The sequence below is a fragment of the Tiliqua scincoides genome, chromosome 9 (assembly GCF_035046505.1).
Source record: "Tiliqua scincoides isolate rTilSci1 chromosome 9, rTilSci1.hap2, whole genome shotgun sequence".
In the NCBI taxonomy this organism is placed as follows: Eukaryota; Metazoa; Chordata; class Lepidosauria; order Squamata; family Scincidae; genus Tiliqua; species Tiliqua scincoides.
This window is the reverse complement of record NC_089829.1, coordinates 33,497,987-33,516,345: the sequence shown is the minus strand read 5'-3', so window position 1 is coordinate 33,516,345 and position 18,359 is coordinate 33,497,987. Positions and strand designations below refer to the sequence as shown.

Here is an 18,359-nt window from a genome sequence, read left to right as displayed (position 1 = left end):
AGCTCAGTGCTAAATAATCTGTTTTGCAAGCCAAAGGACTCAAGTTCAATCCCTAGTATCTTCAGGTAGGCTGGAAAAAACCCTGCCAAAAATACTGGAAAGCTATTACCACTCAGCAGAAGACAATAAACCACATTCAAGGGAGAAGCCTCTGTATATTTAGGCCACAAACACAATACAGAAACATTAATTAATTAACTGGCCTGCGAAATTGAGGTCAGACAAACTGTTTTTTCCTCAAAAATTTCTGGTGGTTTTATATGAATTTGGGATGCTGATTCCAAAAATGGCACCAGTTTTGCCCTATCGCATCTAGTTTAGGAGATGTGGTTTAGTCTTGTTAGAGAAAGGTTGAAGCAGGTTTCCTTGTGAGGAAACCATGGTGTAGCCTTCCTCAGAAGGAAGCCGCTTGAACCATTCACTAATGACACTGTGCTGTATCTCCAAAATGAGACGTTTAGAAACTAGGAGTATCTCTAAAACCTGATGAAACTAGGGCATCAGGTATTATTTTCAAGGGGGGGGGGGAGATGGACCAGACAGACACTCACCAATTACCACTTCTTCCACTTTGCTGGCCCCTATTGATGGGGCATTGTCTGACGGCTTCCCTGTGCACTGACTGGATCTCCTTTCCTGCCTCCCTGTGGTTGTGCTGTCCAATTCCACAAGCTCTGCTTTGCCATCCTTCATAGAGTCTTTTGTCATCTTTGCTGTTTCCTTCAGGCTTTTCTCTATGCCTCCCAGATCTTTCCCAGAGTCCTTTGTAACTGACCCCGGATACAACGTCTTGCATTCCATCTCTACTTTTTCTTCTGTCCTGACAGGCAGCAGTTGATCTATAGGCTTAAATATCTGCTGACCTTGCTTTTTAGAAGCCTTCGGTCCTTTTATTTCTTGCGCGGGGTCAGTCCAGCTACTCTTAAAGGGTTGCTTTGTTGTATTAAAGTTTGGCCGATGTTTTGCTCCTTCACCTCCCAAGGAAGGAGAGACAGGGGCTGATACTTCAGGGCTCTTGCTTCCAAAACTTCCTTCTTTACTCTTCAGCATCTTGTCCTGAGCACCGCTCATTTGCACGTTGATTGAAATCCTACAAAGCAAACATATTTTAGCTTAGACCCTTCTCTGTGATCTTTGAGTTCGCCCCAATCAAGAAACTGCCTAATCAAAACTCTTCTGTTTTTTGTCCTGATGGACCAACATGGCTATCTACAATTCTTTCTCTGCTTTGAACAATATGTCCAGGAAAGCAGGCCAAAAATGAGTTCAGAGAGGTTTGTCCAGTAAAGGAGAACTAAACCCAAATCTGAAATCTCTTGTTTGCCTTAAGCCAGAACCAAAGCCATAAATACAAAAGAGGAACCAGTTGAAAAATCATCAGGAACTCAGCTTTTAATTGTAGAATTAATCAACTAGTGCAGTGGGTAAGGTGCTGGTTTTGACCTTTAAAGCCATATACTGCTCTGGGCCAGGCTATCTTAGAGATCGCCTACTCCCGTACAATCCGGCTCGTCCTCTCAGGTCATCAGAGAAGGCCTTTTTACAAGTGCCACTGCCCAAGGAGGTTCGTGGGGCAGTGGCAAGAAATAGGGCCTTCTCAGTAGTGGCACCAACGTTGTGGAACTCCCTTCCCCTTGACTTGAGAATGGTTCACTCTCTTGAGTTTTTTCGGCGAAGCCTGAAGACCCTGCTCTTTAAACAAGCCTTCTGATTCCATGGCCTTTTTAACACTTTTATACATCTTTTAGTTTCTTTTTGACAGGCTGGATTCCTCTATGATTTGCTGTTTTATGCTCTTTTTATTCTGACTTTATTCTGACTACTGTTTTTATGACCTTTGTTAATGTGTTTTTTAATATTTTTTATCTGTGTTAAATTATGCTTTTTAAAATTGTTTTAACATGTTGTAAGCCACCCTGGGTCCCTTTCAGGGAGAAGGGTGGGATACAAATAAAGTTGTTTTATTATTATTATTATTATAGCCCAATCCTATGCCAACTAGCATCAGTGGAACAGGCATGTGTACTGCTACAATTGTGACTTAAGGCACATTTGCAGCAATATGGAGGCCCACCAGCCTGCCGATGACACTTGGAGGCCTGTGCCCACTGGAGCAGGTAGGCTCTCTGTTCAGCAGCAGAGTGTAAGGGAGGGTTGTACAAGGAGAGGTGTTACATGGCAGGGAGGATGGGGAGGGGGCAGTTCAGGCCTGGGGGGCAGAGACAGTGGCCACAGTTACCACCACATCCTTTCCCTTCTCCTGGGCCTGAAAGCCTGACATAGGGCAGTCCAGATTTGCACCAGTGATATTTCTGGTGCAGATCTGAGTAGCCCCACAGAGGCTGCAGGGGCTTTACTGGGGTAAGGGGATGAATGTCCCTTTCCCCGAGGAGGCCTCCAGCTGCCTCTGTTCCCACACTGGATGCAGCAGAGGCTGCACTGGCCCCATTGAATCTCAGTGCAGGACTAGAATTAGGATTGGGCTGTGAGCTACAGATCAGGAAATCTCTGGTTTGGATTTCACCTCTGCCTTCAATTGACTAAGTGGCCTTAGGCAAGCTACTCCCTCTTGGCTTTAGTCTTTCCTATTTGCATATAAGAACATAAGAACATAAGAACAGCCCCACTGGATCAGGCCATAGGCCCATCTAGTCCAGCTTCCTGTATCTCACAGCGGCCCACCAAATGCCCCAGGGAGCACACCAGATAACAAGAGACCTCATCCTGGTGCCCTCCCTTGCATCTGGAGATAAAAATACTGGCCTTACAAGGCTGTGGTAAGGAATATAACCTCACAGTGCATGTGAAGTACTTCAAACACTTGAAAGGGCTGTATAATTGCTAATTAATTTATTGTTATTATGTAAAAGTAAGAATTATCCAGCCTCAGGAGCCCATCCCTATTGAATGGGTCAAATTCAAATAGATACATTCATGGAGGATGCCAAAGGCTGTAATCCTCCTATACACACTTACCTAAGAGTAAGTCCCACTGAATTCAGTATATCTGAATAGACATGCATGGGGTTGTGCTGTAAGTCTATCATTTGCTGTTAGCCAGGACAGCAAAATAGCATCTCCAGGATCAGAGGAAATAAGCAGCTGAATACCAGTTACTAGGGAGCAACTAGAAGAGAGTGTAATTTGGACTAAGTGGACTTTGGAAGGATCCAGCACAGACCCTTCTTATATTGTCAGTATGTAAGCTTAGAAAATAAAGAAGTTAAGCCATTACCTTGTCCGTATAACTTCACCACCAGACTTGGATGGCACCACTTCTCTGGAAGGTGCACCAAGCTGAGAAACCTTATTTTCACAGCCCTTTGATTTTTGACTGACGAGCTTTTGAGGATGTTCTTCCAGGCCTAGGGTTTTGTCCATATTTTGGCTTCCAGCTGGATTGCCGCTACTTATGCAGGGAAGATCACTGTCCTTCTGGACCACAGCGCTGAGATCCTGTTGGCACCCTTTGGAGCTATCTGCCTGTCCAGACACTTCTGTGATCTCCAGCTGTGCCATCTTCTCTTTCACGGGTGGATTAGAATCAGTTTTGGAAAGGACCATATGAGCGAAGTTCACCTTTTCACATGCTCCATCGCGTTCATCCAACTTTTTCTCCCTTTTGGTTGCTGAAGCAGAAATTATGTTAATAGGGAAAATATTAGCATGAACCAATAGGTGATGGGTGGGATTTGCAAAATCAAAAGTCTGAAAAATGTTGGGATTGCAAACCTCCCTCCCCTATATGATACCCTCACATTTTCTGGTGCCAGGGATGCCATTTCGGAAAACATGAGGACAAGATTCATAGCAAAGTTCAGCTGCCTGCTCTTGAATACATTTTAAAGTAAGTGGCAAAAATGCTGCCATACTAAGACAGCAGTGGACTAAAGGAAGATTTGGATCTAATCTGCAGTAGATCAGCAAGGGCTTCTGACTCCTAATAGTTTAAAAATAGAAATGATTGACATATGCCAAACCATGGTTTGCAAAGACAAACCATGGTTTGTCAAGATGTCTGAACCAACCAAGGTTCAGACCATGGTCTATGAGTGCCTGTCAAACCACAATCTAAAACTATGGTTTGAAGCTGGTTTGTTAATCACAGTTTGGAAAAAAATGGACATTCCATCTCAATTGACACAGTGGCAGACCTCCCACTTAGTCGATGGGGCAAATGCCCTGGGTGCGACCCGCGGGAGCTTCTCTGAGGCTCCCGACAGGATTAGAATCTGTGCTTCTGGTTTTACGGAAGCACAGTTTAAAGTATTGAGGAACTTCAGAGAGGCTTCCCCAAAGCATCCTGGAGTGGCATGAGGCTCTGTAAGCTCCAGGTAAGTGCAAGGGGCAGATTTGTACTTGGGGGGGGCAGCAACATCCTGTCCCAGGGCACAGGGCTGGCGAGGTCCACCACTGAATTGACAAACTATGCTACAGTTTGGCAAAGCATTCATGGATTCTCAGGAAAGGCAGGGAGGAGAGGAAAATCATATCAACCTTGGTTTCCCTGACCATCTAGAACACAAATAATGGTTTGAAGTATTAACTATGGTTGGTGTAAACCATGGCTTGGCATGGGATTTGTTCAATGGGATGCATCTATTAATACCTTCCAAGGAACTCTTGCCTTCTGCCTGGATTCCTTTAGAGGCAGGTGCATGCTTTCCTTTTGCACCTTTCTCATCTGGTTTATCTTTAGGCTAAAAAACAAGAAAAGTCCAATATTATTAAGTTAAAAAGATTCCCTTTTCCAATTTATTTTCATTAAACAAGCCAAGATGGGTTCTGCAAAACTGTTGTCAATACATCTGGTTTTTTAGAGCCTGTATACTTATAGTAGAGGGCGTTGTACATGTCCTGCACGGGTTTCCCTACAGTCCTGATACACTGGCTCTAACACTGCTGCTGGTACTCTCAGTGACTAGACTAGCCAGGAGGGCCCTGTGCTACTGCCTGATATGGCCAACTGAAGTCACCATTGCACAGACTCATATGAATAAATAGTTCCCCTTGTTGCAGGGGATCTTTCCTGGCCCTTTCGCCTGGGATCCTTTACCTGGATCTTCTGGGGATTAAACCTAGAATCCCATACTTGCAAACCACATACTCGATCACTGAGCCAGATCCTCCATTCCCCTCCATTCAGGTACAATCTTTCCTCTTACAACATCATGCAAGTAGATCCTTATCAAAGATGCAGGCATCTTGGAACTGGGGGTCTAACCTGTTAGGCTCTCTTGACCAATGTGAGTCTTCCCAGGAATCCACTTGTTTGTGCATCCAACATTGCCTTTTCACTTATTTGGCTTGGGCTTATCTGCTTTTCTGAGTGATGTGAACTCCATCAAGGCATGTGGCTGAAGAGGCCTGTTCAAGTGTCCATTTCTCAACCCTTTTTCCACTAGCCAATAAAGCACATAAATAAAATGCAAATGGACCTTGTTCACCCCACTATTTAGCCACTCATTCAAAGTCACATGTTCGGTAAGTGCATTGGTCCAACAAAATAAGAAACACAGCACAAGCTGTTTCTAGGGCGTTGCAGACCAACATTTCTGGGAGGGGAAGAGTTTCCATCTTAGATTTAAAAACTGACCATGGACCCTTGTGTGAAAAGACAGAAGTCTCATAAAGAAAGAAATAAGTGAACGAATGAGGAGATTATAACTAAGCAATTAGAGGATAGAGACACCGTTAGGACAGGCACAGAAGATCAACTCAGTGAATTCTAAAACTACCTGACTCTTCCTATTTGCATTTTCCTTTATAGGTTCCAAGTTGTTACAAAATATAATCAAAGAGCTAGCATTGCACAAAGATACATTCCCTGGATGAACAATGATCATGTCTGAAGAATGTAATGCAATTTGATGCATACAAGGAAATCCCAAGCATGATTTCACAGGAGCAGGTCTCATTGAACTCTCAGAAGACCCAACCACACAAGCTCAGCCCCTGAATCTCTTGCTATCACCCAGTCACTGTAGATTTCCCCCTCCTTCCCATTTGTAAATGGGAAAGGTGGAAGAAGGCACCATCTCCTACCATCATCCACAAGCTTGGGGGCTTTGCCCCAGGTCCTCCAGCCAGCTCAAAATGGGGACAAGGTCTCAGGAAGTTTGCACAAATGAACCTTTGACACAATACCAGCTAGAAGAGAAGGTCTCTTATATATGTAATCAGCCTTAAACATTTTGCACCCATTTATGGACGTTAATCTTTTTGTTTGAATAGGCCCTCAAAACTCAGAGTGCAATCCTAGACATGTCTACTCAGAAGTAAGGCTCATTTAGTTCACAGAGGTGTGTGTATAGGAGTGCAACTTTAATCAGTACTTGATCTAGCCCAGGGGTGCCCAAACCTTGGCCCTGGGGCCATTTGTGGCCCTCAGAGGCTCCCAATCAAGCCCTCGGGGAGCCCCCGGTCTCCAATGAGCCTCTGGCCTTCTGGAGACTTGCTGGAGCCTGTGCTGGCCTGACACAACTGCTCTCAGCATGAGGACAACTGTTCCACCTAATCCAGGGGTGTCCAAACCCTGGCCCGGGGGCCACTTGCGGCCCTCAGGGACTCCCAATCCAGCCCTCAGGGAGCCCCCAGTCTCCAATGAGCCTCTGGCTCTCTGGAGACTTGCTGAAGCCTGCGCTGGCCCAACACAATGTTCGACCTCTCGTGTGAGCTATGGGACATGGGCTCCCTCCACTGCTTGCTGTTTCACATCTGTGATGCAGCAGTGGCAGCGAACGAAAGGCCAGCCTTGCTTTGTGGAAGGCCTTTTATAGGCCTTGAGCTATTGCAAGACCTTCATTCATTCATATAAGTTTCATTTCAAATACATTCATTTATGTAAATTTATTCAAATTTGAAATGCAAATTAATTCCCCCCCCCGGCCCCCCAACACAATGTCAGAGAGATGATGTGGCCCTCCTGCCAAAAACTTTGGACACCCCTGACCTAATCTGAGCTGTGTGACGAGGGCTCCCTCTGCTGTTTCATGTTTGTGATGCAGCAGTGGTAGCGAAGGAAAGGCTGGCCTTGCTTTGTGTAAGGTCTTTTGTAGGCCTTGAGCTATTCCAAGACCTTCATTCATTCATATAAGTTCCATCTCTAATATATTCATTTATGTAAATTTATTCAAATTTTAAATTGTAAATTAATTCTTTCTTTCCTGGCCCCCAACACAGTGTCAGAGAGATGATGTGGCCCTCCTGCCAAAATGTTTGGACACCCCTGATCTAGCCTGTACTCCATGGAACAGCAATATTTTTATTCCCATACCCTCACTTAGGAATTCAACTTGCTCTCTATCTGATCAGACAATCTGAAGCATGTTGAAAAATTAATTTGATGAATAAGATATGAGAATTACTGGTATTACCGGCACTAACAGATCAGATCAGTTCAGAGTAGTACAGTAAGCCGGCTGAAAGGACTCGTTTTTGGAAACGAGAAATAGGATATAAAAAAATGATTTTGTTCTGGGTACCACCATGTATATAAAACAAAAAATGTTGACAAATTGGTAAGGATTCAGAGGAGAGACACAAGGATGTGACAGAGTCCAAAATAGTCTTCAGCCTTTTTGAAATAAAGGACCTTCTCTTAAATCCCCAAAGTGACATGGAACTCATGATCAATTTTTTGTATCATATGCACCAAATTATGTCAATTTCGCTTTAGCTTGTCCAGGCAAAATGAAGAAGTTACAGTGGTGGCATGTTGTAGTTGCACAGCAAGGGGAATTTTTGGAAGTCTTATATTGTACAGACTATATGCATTATGACATATTTACAGACTATGTTATATTATTGTACAGACTATGAAAAAAAACATCACTACCAAAATATCTTCTCCTAAACACCTACTAAATATATAGGAACCACCTTCTCTTTTGTATCTGGTCATCCTGCTCTCCTTTCTCTGTTATTATTAATGTACTGCTTTTCAACAACAATAGCAAAAAAAGATATTTGTAAATGGTTCCCTAGCCAAAAAGGGCTCACAGTCTAAAAAGACAGAAAGGGGATAACAAGAATAGCCACTGAGAGAGACACTGTGCTGGGACGAATAGGAAAAGTTACTCTCACACTTATTCATATTTTACTTTTTCTGGCTTTCTTCTTCTCATTTAAAGAAACCCAAATAGGGTGGGGGGGACAGTGGTGATTGATCAGAGTGCAGTATTTCTCAAAGTGTGCTCTTAGGAGTCCTGGGACTCCTTAAGGCCCATCCAGGATCCATGAGCACACCATAAGTGGCCACCATCTGCTCAGCACTGCCCACTCTGTACGTGCACCGGTGCTCTGGGGCTCCCCAAGTCTCTGTTTAGGAGCGTAAAGGGCTCCAGAGACCAAAACGTTTAAGAACCATTGCACTAATTGAAGCTGAAGCCCAACAATCTAGATGACCCCTGCAAGTAGAGGATAAATTGCAAAAAAAGAAGTTATCAGTATGGTAGAATGAAAAAATACTGAGCAACGATACAACCAACCTTTTCTAAGATCTCAACCAGATTCCCTTTCCTCCAAGGGACACCCCCTTCCAGAATGAAGTCCACCCCCTTGGAGTTCTTGCAGGTTTCTCCCAAACATTTCACAACCTTGTCCACTGAGTCTACCTTTTTCTCTATCTTCTCCAGCTTCTCCCTGTAATTTGAAGCATCTTGATATGTCACTCTCATAAGCTTTAAAATCTCAGTGCACATGCTTTGGATATCCATTTGATGAATGCCATCCTCTGACTTTAGAACTTTCTTGACCCCCTCTCTTTGTTCGGTAGTTGTTTGTGATATGCTTAGCCCATGGAGGCCTTTTCCTAAGTCATCAATCTCTTGGTTAAACCTCTGCAGTTTTCCTGTCAAGTCTTCTTGGAAGTCTAACAGTTTGTCAACTTTTTCATTGAGAAGGTTCAGCTTTTTGTCCATGGTGCTTAAACTGTTTCCTTTTGTAACCCGTGGCCTCTTTGCAAACCCATCTTCAGATTCCAGATTACTTCCAGACATTTCAAGCGGAGAAGATGACGTTGGATCCCTAGTTACAAGTTTAAGTTAGAAGACAGCTGTCTGAATATCCATAACCTTTAGCCACTTTGCACCGAAGGAAACATTCTAGAACCTTCTGGGCACACGTCTTTGATTAGCTGCTATGTGAAACTTTTATTTCCAGTGTCCATTATCTGTTTTTGTACTGTGTGCTTATAACTATGGCAAATTGCCAGTGGACTTGAGGGAGTGTTTCTTGTCCCCCTTTCCCCATGGGCCTCCTTGACGTCATGTTAAAATTCCTTCCTTGAGAGGCTGTTGATAACCAAGCATGTCAAGAATTGGCAATGGCTGCATGATAGGTCTTCACGCAGAGAATAAGAGAGTTTGAATTTTGTGTCAGCTATTCTACTCAGCAGGGAAAACTGAGGGAACAAACCAATCCACCCAAAAATGCTTTCATCTCACAAGTCAAAAGAAATTGACTTGTGTCTATCACAGTGAGCCTTGACAAAAACCAGTGTTGTCAAACATGAACACATTCACAATGGCTGACACACAGCCCTGCCATGCTTGAGGCTGGCTGGCAATTGGGATTTAAAAATAGAACGTAATGACAATGATATGAAGCGCATATCTAGTGCCAGCATGCCTCTGACAACTGAAACAACGCAAACTGAATTCTTTCCTTGGTGCCAAGAGAGTCCCCAGTGTAAAAACACACACAAACACACACAATGCAAAGAACACCCAGCATAGCAAGTCAAAATTCTTTCCACAATTAACAGCAAAATTATTAATCCAATAGACCTCAAGAAAAGGATTTGCACTTTATTTTCCTACTGATTATTTTTTAAATGCAACTGACCCTGTTAGCTGAATAAGAAGCACTTTTTCAAGTGGGTGCTCCTCTTTTATTTAGCAGGGGGAGAGTAACTGGCCCTCCTCATCCCAGCAGTGTCTTTTCTAGTGGCTGTCTGCTGGTGTTCTTCTGCATCTTTTTAGATTGGGAGCCCTTTTGGGACAGGGAACCATTAATTATTTGATTTTCTCTGTAAACCACCTTGTTAACTTTCGTTGAAAAGCAGTATATGAATACTGATGATGATGACAACCACAACAACTAGCACTAACAATATCTACCACAGTGCCCAAAACATCCATTTTGCCTGCTTTGCATGGTGTAAACCACTGTGTGAACTTTTTGTTGAAAAGCAGTTCAGGTCATCCCTCGTTATCCACTGGGGTTCTGTTCTGGAACCCCCCTCATGGATAAAAAAAATCCATGAATAAAAGAACAGTGGAAAAATAGATTTAAAGACCCACTTCAGGTTTCTTGCCCCTCCATTGCTCCTAATGGAATAAGGTCTTGCAGCAACATCTGCAGGGGTTTGATTCTGGGACTCCCTACTGATACCATAAAATGTGTTAAATAAAAGCAGTTTTTAAAAATTAAAAAGTGCATCCCTTTACACTTGTGGTTTAAAAACAGCTTTTCTTACTGTTGTAGAGAGGCAGACAGCAATCAGAAATGCAAAGAGCCCCCTGCCTTTGAATGGATCTGCTGAAGAATGGAATGATCAATTGCATGACTATCTTTGATTTTAAAGAGATGCATTTTTCCCCTTTTCCAGGGATCAGCACATTCCTTCTCATTTGCAGTGGCCATTCATGCCAAGTCAAATCTGTGTATAACAACGTTGAACCTATATATGATTATTCTTATTGACAATAATAAAAAAACAGAGGTAAAAACTGTTAGGCACTATTAGTGCACATCCCTTGTTCATTCTTCTAGCGATATCTATGACAAGTGGCCAACAGTATGACTGACTGGCAGCAAAAGCCTATGCATTACTACTCAGAAGTAAACCCATTGAAGTGAACGAGACTTACTCCCATGCAAGAGTGTTTAGAACTGAAGCACAAGGCTAAAGACACTTTCCTAGAAGTAAGCCCCACTGAATACAGTGGAACTTACTTCTGAGTAAACATGTTTAGTTAACATACACTATATGGCTGCAATCCTAAACACACTTACCTAGGAGTAAGCCCTGCTCAATTCAATAGAGATTGCTTCTGAGTAGTGCATAGATTTGCACTGTTCGTTTTACAGTTATCTGAACAATGGCTGTGAAGTAGATCATTCTAATTCAGGACATTGCATCAGTGCTGAGCTTTTTATTTTGCATGCTGATCTCAACAAGGGAGACAGATGCATTTCATTCATATTCAGAAACATTTCAGCACACTTCTTCTTTCTAATAAAACCTCACACAAGCCCTGAATTAGCTGTCTTCAAATGGCAAAGTGACAAACGGGAAGCAGCCATTTGTGATAAAAGAAAGTCTCTTTGGTCTTTCAGAAGGCTGAAGGACAACACCAGAGAGGGGAATTGCTTGGAAATAACTTTTTTTTAAAATCACACATTAATACTTGAAAAATGCATTGTTGATCCAGAGTAGCACTGCAGAAACCAGAACTAGGGACATTAGAGTTGGGCATGCTGGTCCAGTTCAACAGTCTATCTACAACCCGGCCCATTTGTGAGGCTAACTGAAATGGTTGCTTCAGGCAGACGACTGGCAGGGGGACCCACCTCCATCCACCCACTTATCACTGTTGCTGCTCCCCCCCTCATTCCCTAGACTGGAAGAGGAAAACAGAGCAAAAGAGAAAGTGTGATGCTTTACACACTACCACTCTCATGTCCTTTCTCTTCCTCTCCAGGAAGTGAGAGAGGAGCAGAGGGAGAGCATAACCAGGTGGGGTGGCAGCATTTGACTTGCCGCCTCCGGTGCTGGAAGGCCTTGGGCCAGACCTGGTGCCTTTGTGCACCATGTGGTTACAAAGGGTTGGGCATTCCATCTGTTTCTCTGCCTCCAACAGCATCGTGCTCTGCAAATTACCCCAGCGGGGAGCATTTTCTACAGAGCCAGTGTCCAGTTTCCAAGCCTTTTTGCTCACACTGGCTTTAGTAAGCAACCACATTCTCAGAACCAGTATCCCTTTTGACACCTTCAGATCTCCCACAATCATTTCTGTGCTGTCTGGCTTGCTCATTGGCCAACTTTGGTCTTTGTGACATTTCCTTTGAACGTCATTCGCACATACAAGAATAATTCATCGACTGAAGAAAAAGTCATCCTTCAGTCAGAGGAAGCAAGGCAGCAGTAAGGGTTGGAGAGGCAGGAGGCTTGCACTGAAATTAGCATACATCACATCAAAATGTTTCAAGAACTTCCCAGCCTTTATATCCCATGATGCAAGGCAGGTGAATATTATTATCCCTGCCTTGCAGATAAGAAGTGGGGTGGGGAGAGAGAGGCCAAAAGCAGCTTGCAAACCATTTTCAGGGGTGATACTTTGCAATACTCCGACCTAGGGAGGCTTATCTGTAGCAGGCTTTTTCAGATTTGACTTGCATTGAGTACTGTTTCTTGTTGTTTTAATGAATCCTCTTGAGTTGCTCTGGGCAACAAGCATGGTTCCTCCCCCATTTTATCCTCCTCCTGCTGCATGGTCACCACTGCAAGGATTTGTACCCAAAGCTTCTCCAGTCTTAGTTCAGTACTCAAGCCAGAAAAACATCCATCATTATTGTTTATATCATGTTTTATCCCATCTTTCTTTCCTTCAGGGATCTCAGGTCAATATACATGGCTCCGCCTCCCTACCACCCTGTAAGGTAGGATTGGACAAGAGAGAGAGACTGGGTGACCCAAAGTCATTCAGGGAACATTATGACAAACCCACATCTCCCTGCTCTTGAAGCAACACACAAACTATTTACTTTCAAAATAAGTCACTCTGAACATCTTTTGGAGAGCAAATTACAAGGTCCTTGCTCATCACCTGCTAAGCCCTAAAGCAGTGGTCTTCAACCTTTTTTGTGTCACAACCCCGATAGATAGATAGATAGATGAGGCTGGGGAACCATGGCTGCTCCCCCCCCCCGACCCAATTCCCCCAACCCCGCTGGCCCTGGACATGGATAATTATGTAAAATAAATGAGAGTGAAGCTTGAGCCATTTTTTTTCTGTAAGAAACAGGCTTCGAAAGGTTGCCACAACTTTTCAAAGCTAGCATATCACCCCCCATGATGAACCTCTTCCTATGCAATGGGTGGGGCAACACTTCAGGTGGTGGACATAGTAATGCACCATTGCCCCGCCCCACTTGCTTTTTGACTATAACATTTGATAGAATAGAGATATTTCGACGCTGTCTGTTTCATTGCATTCCACATGAAATTACACACAGAATGATATGTAACTTGATGGTATTATTCAAAAATACCAAGATTTAAACATGTTGGCTAGTAGTGTTGTCACACACAACCTTGTATGTGTCACCTGTTACAGCCTACATTCCCTGCATCCCTTTAGTGACACCACTGGGCCAAAGCATGCCCATCTAGTGTACCATCCTTTACCTGCACTTGCTCACCTGCTGCCTCTAGGGCATCCCAAGTGAGAGAAAATGGCAGTTTTCTGTCCCACCATTGCTCCCCTTCAACTGGTATTCAGAGGCAGAACCTAGACCTAGCTCATAGCCACAATAACTAGTAGTCAGTGATAGTCCTGGCCTCCATAACTTTGTCCAATTCCCCTTGAAAGCCACTCAAGTGAGTGGCAATCACCACACCATGTGGCAATGAATTCCACAGACTAATTATGCACTGTGTGAAGTACCACCTCCTTTTGTCCACCCTAAGTCTTTCACTTCTGGGTTTTGAGCCACCAGTTGAAGATGCCTGGAACTTACTGCTGTTATTGGAAAGCACAGAACACACAACAATGCACTTATATACAGTTACTTTATCAGGTTAGATACAAAGCAGAGCCTGCTGATGTAATGGCTGCCAACTTGCAAAATGGAAGAGAAATCAAGGACCAACATGGAGGCCTATCAGTAGCAAAGAAAGGTCTGTGATTAATCTTTGCTGTCATCCACCTTGGGGAAAAACAAAATACTGGAGAAACAGGCTCATTTTGGGCCAACCTCAAGCCTATACTTACATAGTCTGATCAGCCCAATATAATAAGGCAACAGAAAGTCAGCCAATAGAAAAGCAGAATTTGAGGTCAGACAGCCAAGCATAGCTAATAATCAGAATATCTATTTGGGAATCTGAATATTCAATATAAAATTGAATAGGATTTCTCTTATGTCCTGACCAGAGATGCAAAGATGCTAATGTAATGGTATATTCTTATACCAGCTAATAATAAATACTAGAATACAGCCAATTCAATTTACAGTCTCACTTAGCCATCATGGTTAATAGCCACTGCTAGACCCATCCTTTGTGGATTTGTCTAATCCCCTCCTAAAACCATTTATGCTAGTGGTGAGCACCACAACTTGTGGCAGCAAATTCTGTGGATTAGTCACAAACTGTGTGAAGAGCTTCACTGTTGGTCAAGTGGCAGTCAGTAAAATCAACTGGGGTCAATTTCAATAGATGTTCCAGGATTCTAAGATTCTGAAAGAGAGAGGACAACTTTTCTCTGTCCACTTTCTCCACTCTGGGTATGATAGCATGAACCTCTGTCCAGTTCCCCCTTAGCTGACTTTTTGCTGAATTAAAAAGCCAAACCTTTATGCAGAGTAGTTTCTCCAACCCCTTGAGCACCTTTTGCTTTCCGTTTACAAAAGGTGATGTATTCCAAACTAAAACAATAAACCCCAGGAGAAAACAACAAAATGGTGTGTTAAAATTCTATGACAGTGGGAACAAAATGAAGACCCAATAAGTAACATGAGATAAATTTTGGATAGGGACACACCTACCCATAGATCCCTTGTCATTTTTTCTAAAACAAATTGCTTCTCTGATGTTCAAGACAAAGCAGAATACAATATGACAGGGAGCACAAAAATAATGGTTTAAAACTCTTCAGCAAATTATTCACTTACCGCAAACTTCTTTATGTAATCGGAAACGCAAGATCCTCCCATACTCAAAGGAAGAGACTTATGCAATGCAGATCTTTGATACAGCGCTCCCATTTTCCGCCCCCCCCAGGCCTTGTTGGGCAAACCACCAGGGTAGCCAGCAGTCCCTGACTGAATTAAGAACCAAAGCCTTTCCACTCCTGCCAAAATAGACATTCCACCTTATCTGCCACTAGAACAGGCATTTCAGTCACTTCCCTATCTCTAAGTCTCGGCTTCTATCTCTATTCCTACAGCTCACTTCCTCAACTGCTGATAACAGCTATACTGCAAATGGAGGATGCTCCAGAGACAGACCCCCCCCCCCAGTGGTAAATTCCCCTTTATAACTTAGTTATTGGATATGCAAAAGAAGTTGCAGTAGGACGATTGCTTCCCTTATAAGAGAACTGGCCTGGTTTAGCAGAGCGAACAAGGATTAAATGCCAGAGATAGGGTCTCTGGGTACATCACTCTTCCTTTGTCTTGCTTAACATCCAGCCTAAATAAGAGTTCTGGATAACTCATTAGCTTGCTTAATGTTTTGTGACGTTTTAGTTCAGTGGTTCCCAAACATTCCGGCATTAGAACCCACTTTATAAAATGACACCCTATCAGGACACCTAACTTGACAAAATTAAGTCTCTGTTTTTTCCTTATTACTATGGTGGGAGGGCTGCCTTCTGGAGCATTTGTTGAAATCCACATTCATCAGATTGGGACCATTTAGATGGGCTTGCATTCCCCTTCGCCTGGCCGTCAATAAGAGTTGGGCACATTTGTTTGCATTTGCAGTTCAGTTTCAGTTTCCATAGAGCTCAATACATTTTTCCTTGTCAGTTTGGGGGGGGGGGGACATCCTTCTTGAGTGCTTTCTGGTGCCTTGGTTAATCAGGTCAGGGCCATTCTGGTGGTGTTGCATTCCTCTTGGTCTGCCCTTCAAAGTGAACTGAGACACATTTACCTACTCATGAGTAAACGTGCATATCCAGCTCAGTTTTGTTGTCCATAGGGTTCAATACATTTACCTTGTTAGCTATCAGCTTGTCAGTTTCAGTTTCATGACCCAACCAACAATCAGATCACAACCCATTTGGTGGGTCCTGATCCATAGTTTTGGAAATACTGTTTTAGTTTCCTTTAATAAGAGTATTACCCTATTTTGTCTTGTGAATTCGTCTAATTGTAACTTCCATCTTTTCCCCATACATCCAGTTATGGAAAAGGCTTCAGGGGTGAGGGGGTGAGAGAAAGAACCTTCCTTTTTATTTCAAACCCATATGTAGGCTTATACCATAGTCTTTCGAGACTGAAGGTTGCCAACCATGTGATTATCCATCAGGACCACCTGTATTTTAATAAAATGGCATCCCTGTTTCATTGGGAAACACATTTCTTCAAAAGTATTTTTGACATAATTTTGAAACTGCAGATGGCAAACACATCTTCAAAGAGGTGTTTCTCCTTCACACTCCAGAAAGCATATATACCTCTTCTAAGACCATATCTGCTGCAGCTTACAAAGTATTTTTTTCTTCAAAACAATTGTTTTGGGGGTTTAACCCCTGGGGGCTGGGGATAAGAATAGGCCCTCAGTTTGGCTGTACTTGTCATAAGAGGTGACTAAACAGCCACCGGGTAGATGGGACTCGTCAGCCTGGGAAGGCAACTCATCTGAGAGAAGGAAAACTCTGATCCCAAACCTCCACTGCCTTATGGCTACATCCAGTTATGGAAAAGGCTTCAGGAGTCAAATTCGAGGCAAAATCCGGAGCCCCGGAGGCAGTTCATGGCTGAACACAGTCACGTTCTGGCAACTCCTGCAACGCTGCTGGAACCAACCGTATTGGCCTCTGCCTTTCCATTGGACCATTTCAGCGATGGGGAGAGGGGGGATTTGCTGCATGGGTAACAGCCTATCCTCCATACCTATTTTACCCAGGCTTCGCACACTGGAGAGGACACTCTGTTACAGAACCACCATTCAGAGCGTGACACCATAGTCTTCCGAGACTGAAGGATGCCAGCAATTGTTTTGGGCATAAAAGAAAGCTGAAACAATAATTTTGAAGGATAGTGCATGTTTTTAGATGGTGCATATATGTATCAAAGCAGATGACATCTTAGAAGAGACATTCCCTCCTGGGTGAGAATACCTCTTCATATGCAGAGTTAACTGATTTTGCAATCTATGTCCACCCAGAAGCAAGTCCCACTGAGTTTAATGGAGCTTACTACCAGGAATGTGTGTCTAGGATTGCAGCTTAAGTTTCATTTGATTCATCAACTATTGTTTAATTCTGTGAAAATTCTAATTTCAATATTACTCATTTTAATTTAGTTGATCTTGGCTCCACTGTCCTGCCTGATGTGACCCCTGCTGGAAGTGGAGATGTCTTGGGTGGGGGCTCCGCAGCTGCCTGGTCCAAAAAGGCACAGTTTGGGGAAGGAGGTTGCAGAATGAAGCTCTAACTGTGGGGAAAGCTGCCCAGTCCTATGCATGGCTGCTATCTTTGGTGGGATTTGGAACAAGTGGTTGGCAACCTTCAGTCCCGAAAGACTATGGTATAAGCCTACAGCACCCAGTATTCCCAGGTGGTCTCCCATCCAAGTACTAACCAGGCCTGACCCTGCTTAGCTTCCGAGATCAGACGAGATCGGGCATGCAAGTGGTACTTGCAAAAAATACAAAAGGTTAGAAAATACGAGTTGAGTGAATGGACAGGCAGTATCCTAGGTACAATTCAAATTGGCAGCTTCCTGATATGTAGCTCCATCCCTAAGGCTGCAATCCTATACATACTTTCCTGGGAGAAAGGTTCAATGGGACTTACTTCTGAGTAGACATGCATAGGAGCCTGCTGTTAGTCATTGTTACACCAACACAGATCATCTGGACTAAGATCCTCTAAGGAAGGGCAAAATACAAAAGTGATAAACTGATGAGTGCACATCCCCATTCTGATGGAGATAATTAGAAGCAAGTCAATCATTTGCTTTCAAGGAGCATGGTTATTCAGTACATTGAAAAGCGGTGGCATTAAGACAGGGGCAAATGCACACTCAAGTTTGCTAATGCCAAAGGATAAGCTTGCATGACCGCAAGGGTCCCCGTTAGGAAACCTGGCAGTTAGTCTGGAACAATCTAATGCACAGCCTTTCTCCATTAGCAACTCTAAATACAGAATGTGAGTGTAAGTAAAATGATACCCTGCACTGCCTGAAGCTTAATTCAGGGAGGCAATTCCGTTATCAAGCAGCTTCTCAAACCTTTCAGCTTTCTCTTTTGCCAGCAAAACTCATCTCTCTCTTTTGACGTTTTCCAGGGATGGTGGGTGTAGAAAGCAACCACATATGGAATTGGAAGGCTTTAACTGGACATTACAAACCTGTTACCATCGTCGTCTCCAGAGATAACAAGCAATGCATAAAACAGGTAC

The 18,359-nt window shown here is 43.4% G+C and overlaps 1 protein-coding gene across 3 annotated transcripts in view; it reads right to left on the bottom strand.

Moving 5' to 3' along the window:
• MYLK3 (myosin light chain kinase 3) overlaps positions 1 to 15,009 on the bottom strand; it is a 30,029-nt gene extending 15,020 nt beyond the window's left edge. Inside the window, exons 1-4 of one of the 3 annotated variants that reach the window (XM_066637739.1) lie at positions 14,902 to 15,009; positions 4,610 to 4,700; positions 3,236 to 3,629; positions 552 to 1,090 (exon numbers count right to left, since the gene is read on the bottom strand). In XM_066637739.1, coding sequence (XP_066493836.1) covers positions 552 to 1,090; positions 3,236 to 3,629; positions 4,610 to 4,700; positions 14,902 to 14,994 — 1,117 coding nt within the window. In that variant the 5' untranslated portion in view covers positions 14,995 to 15,009. Of the gene's footprint in view, positions 1 to 551; positions 1,091 to 3,235; positions 3,630 to 4,609; positions 4,701 to 8,489; positions 9,169 to 14,901 lie in introns of those variants that run through there. The other 2 variants (XM_066637737.1, XM_066637738.1) reach the window with 2 other exon arrangements.
• Between the last annotated feature and the right edge of the window lie 3,350 nt (positions 15,010 to 18,359).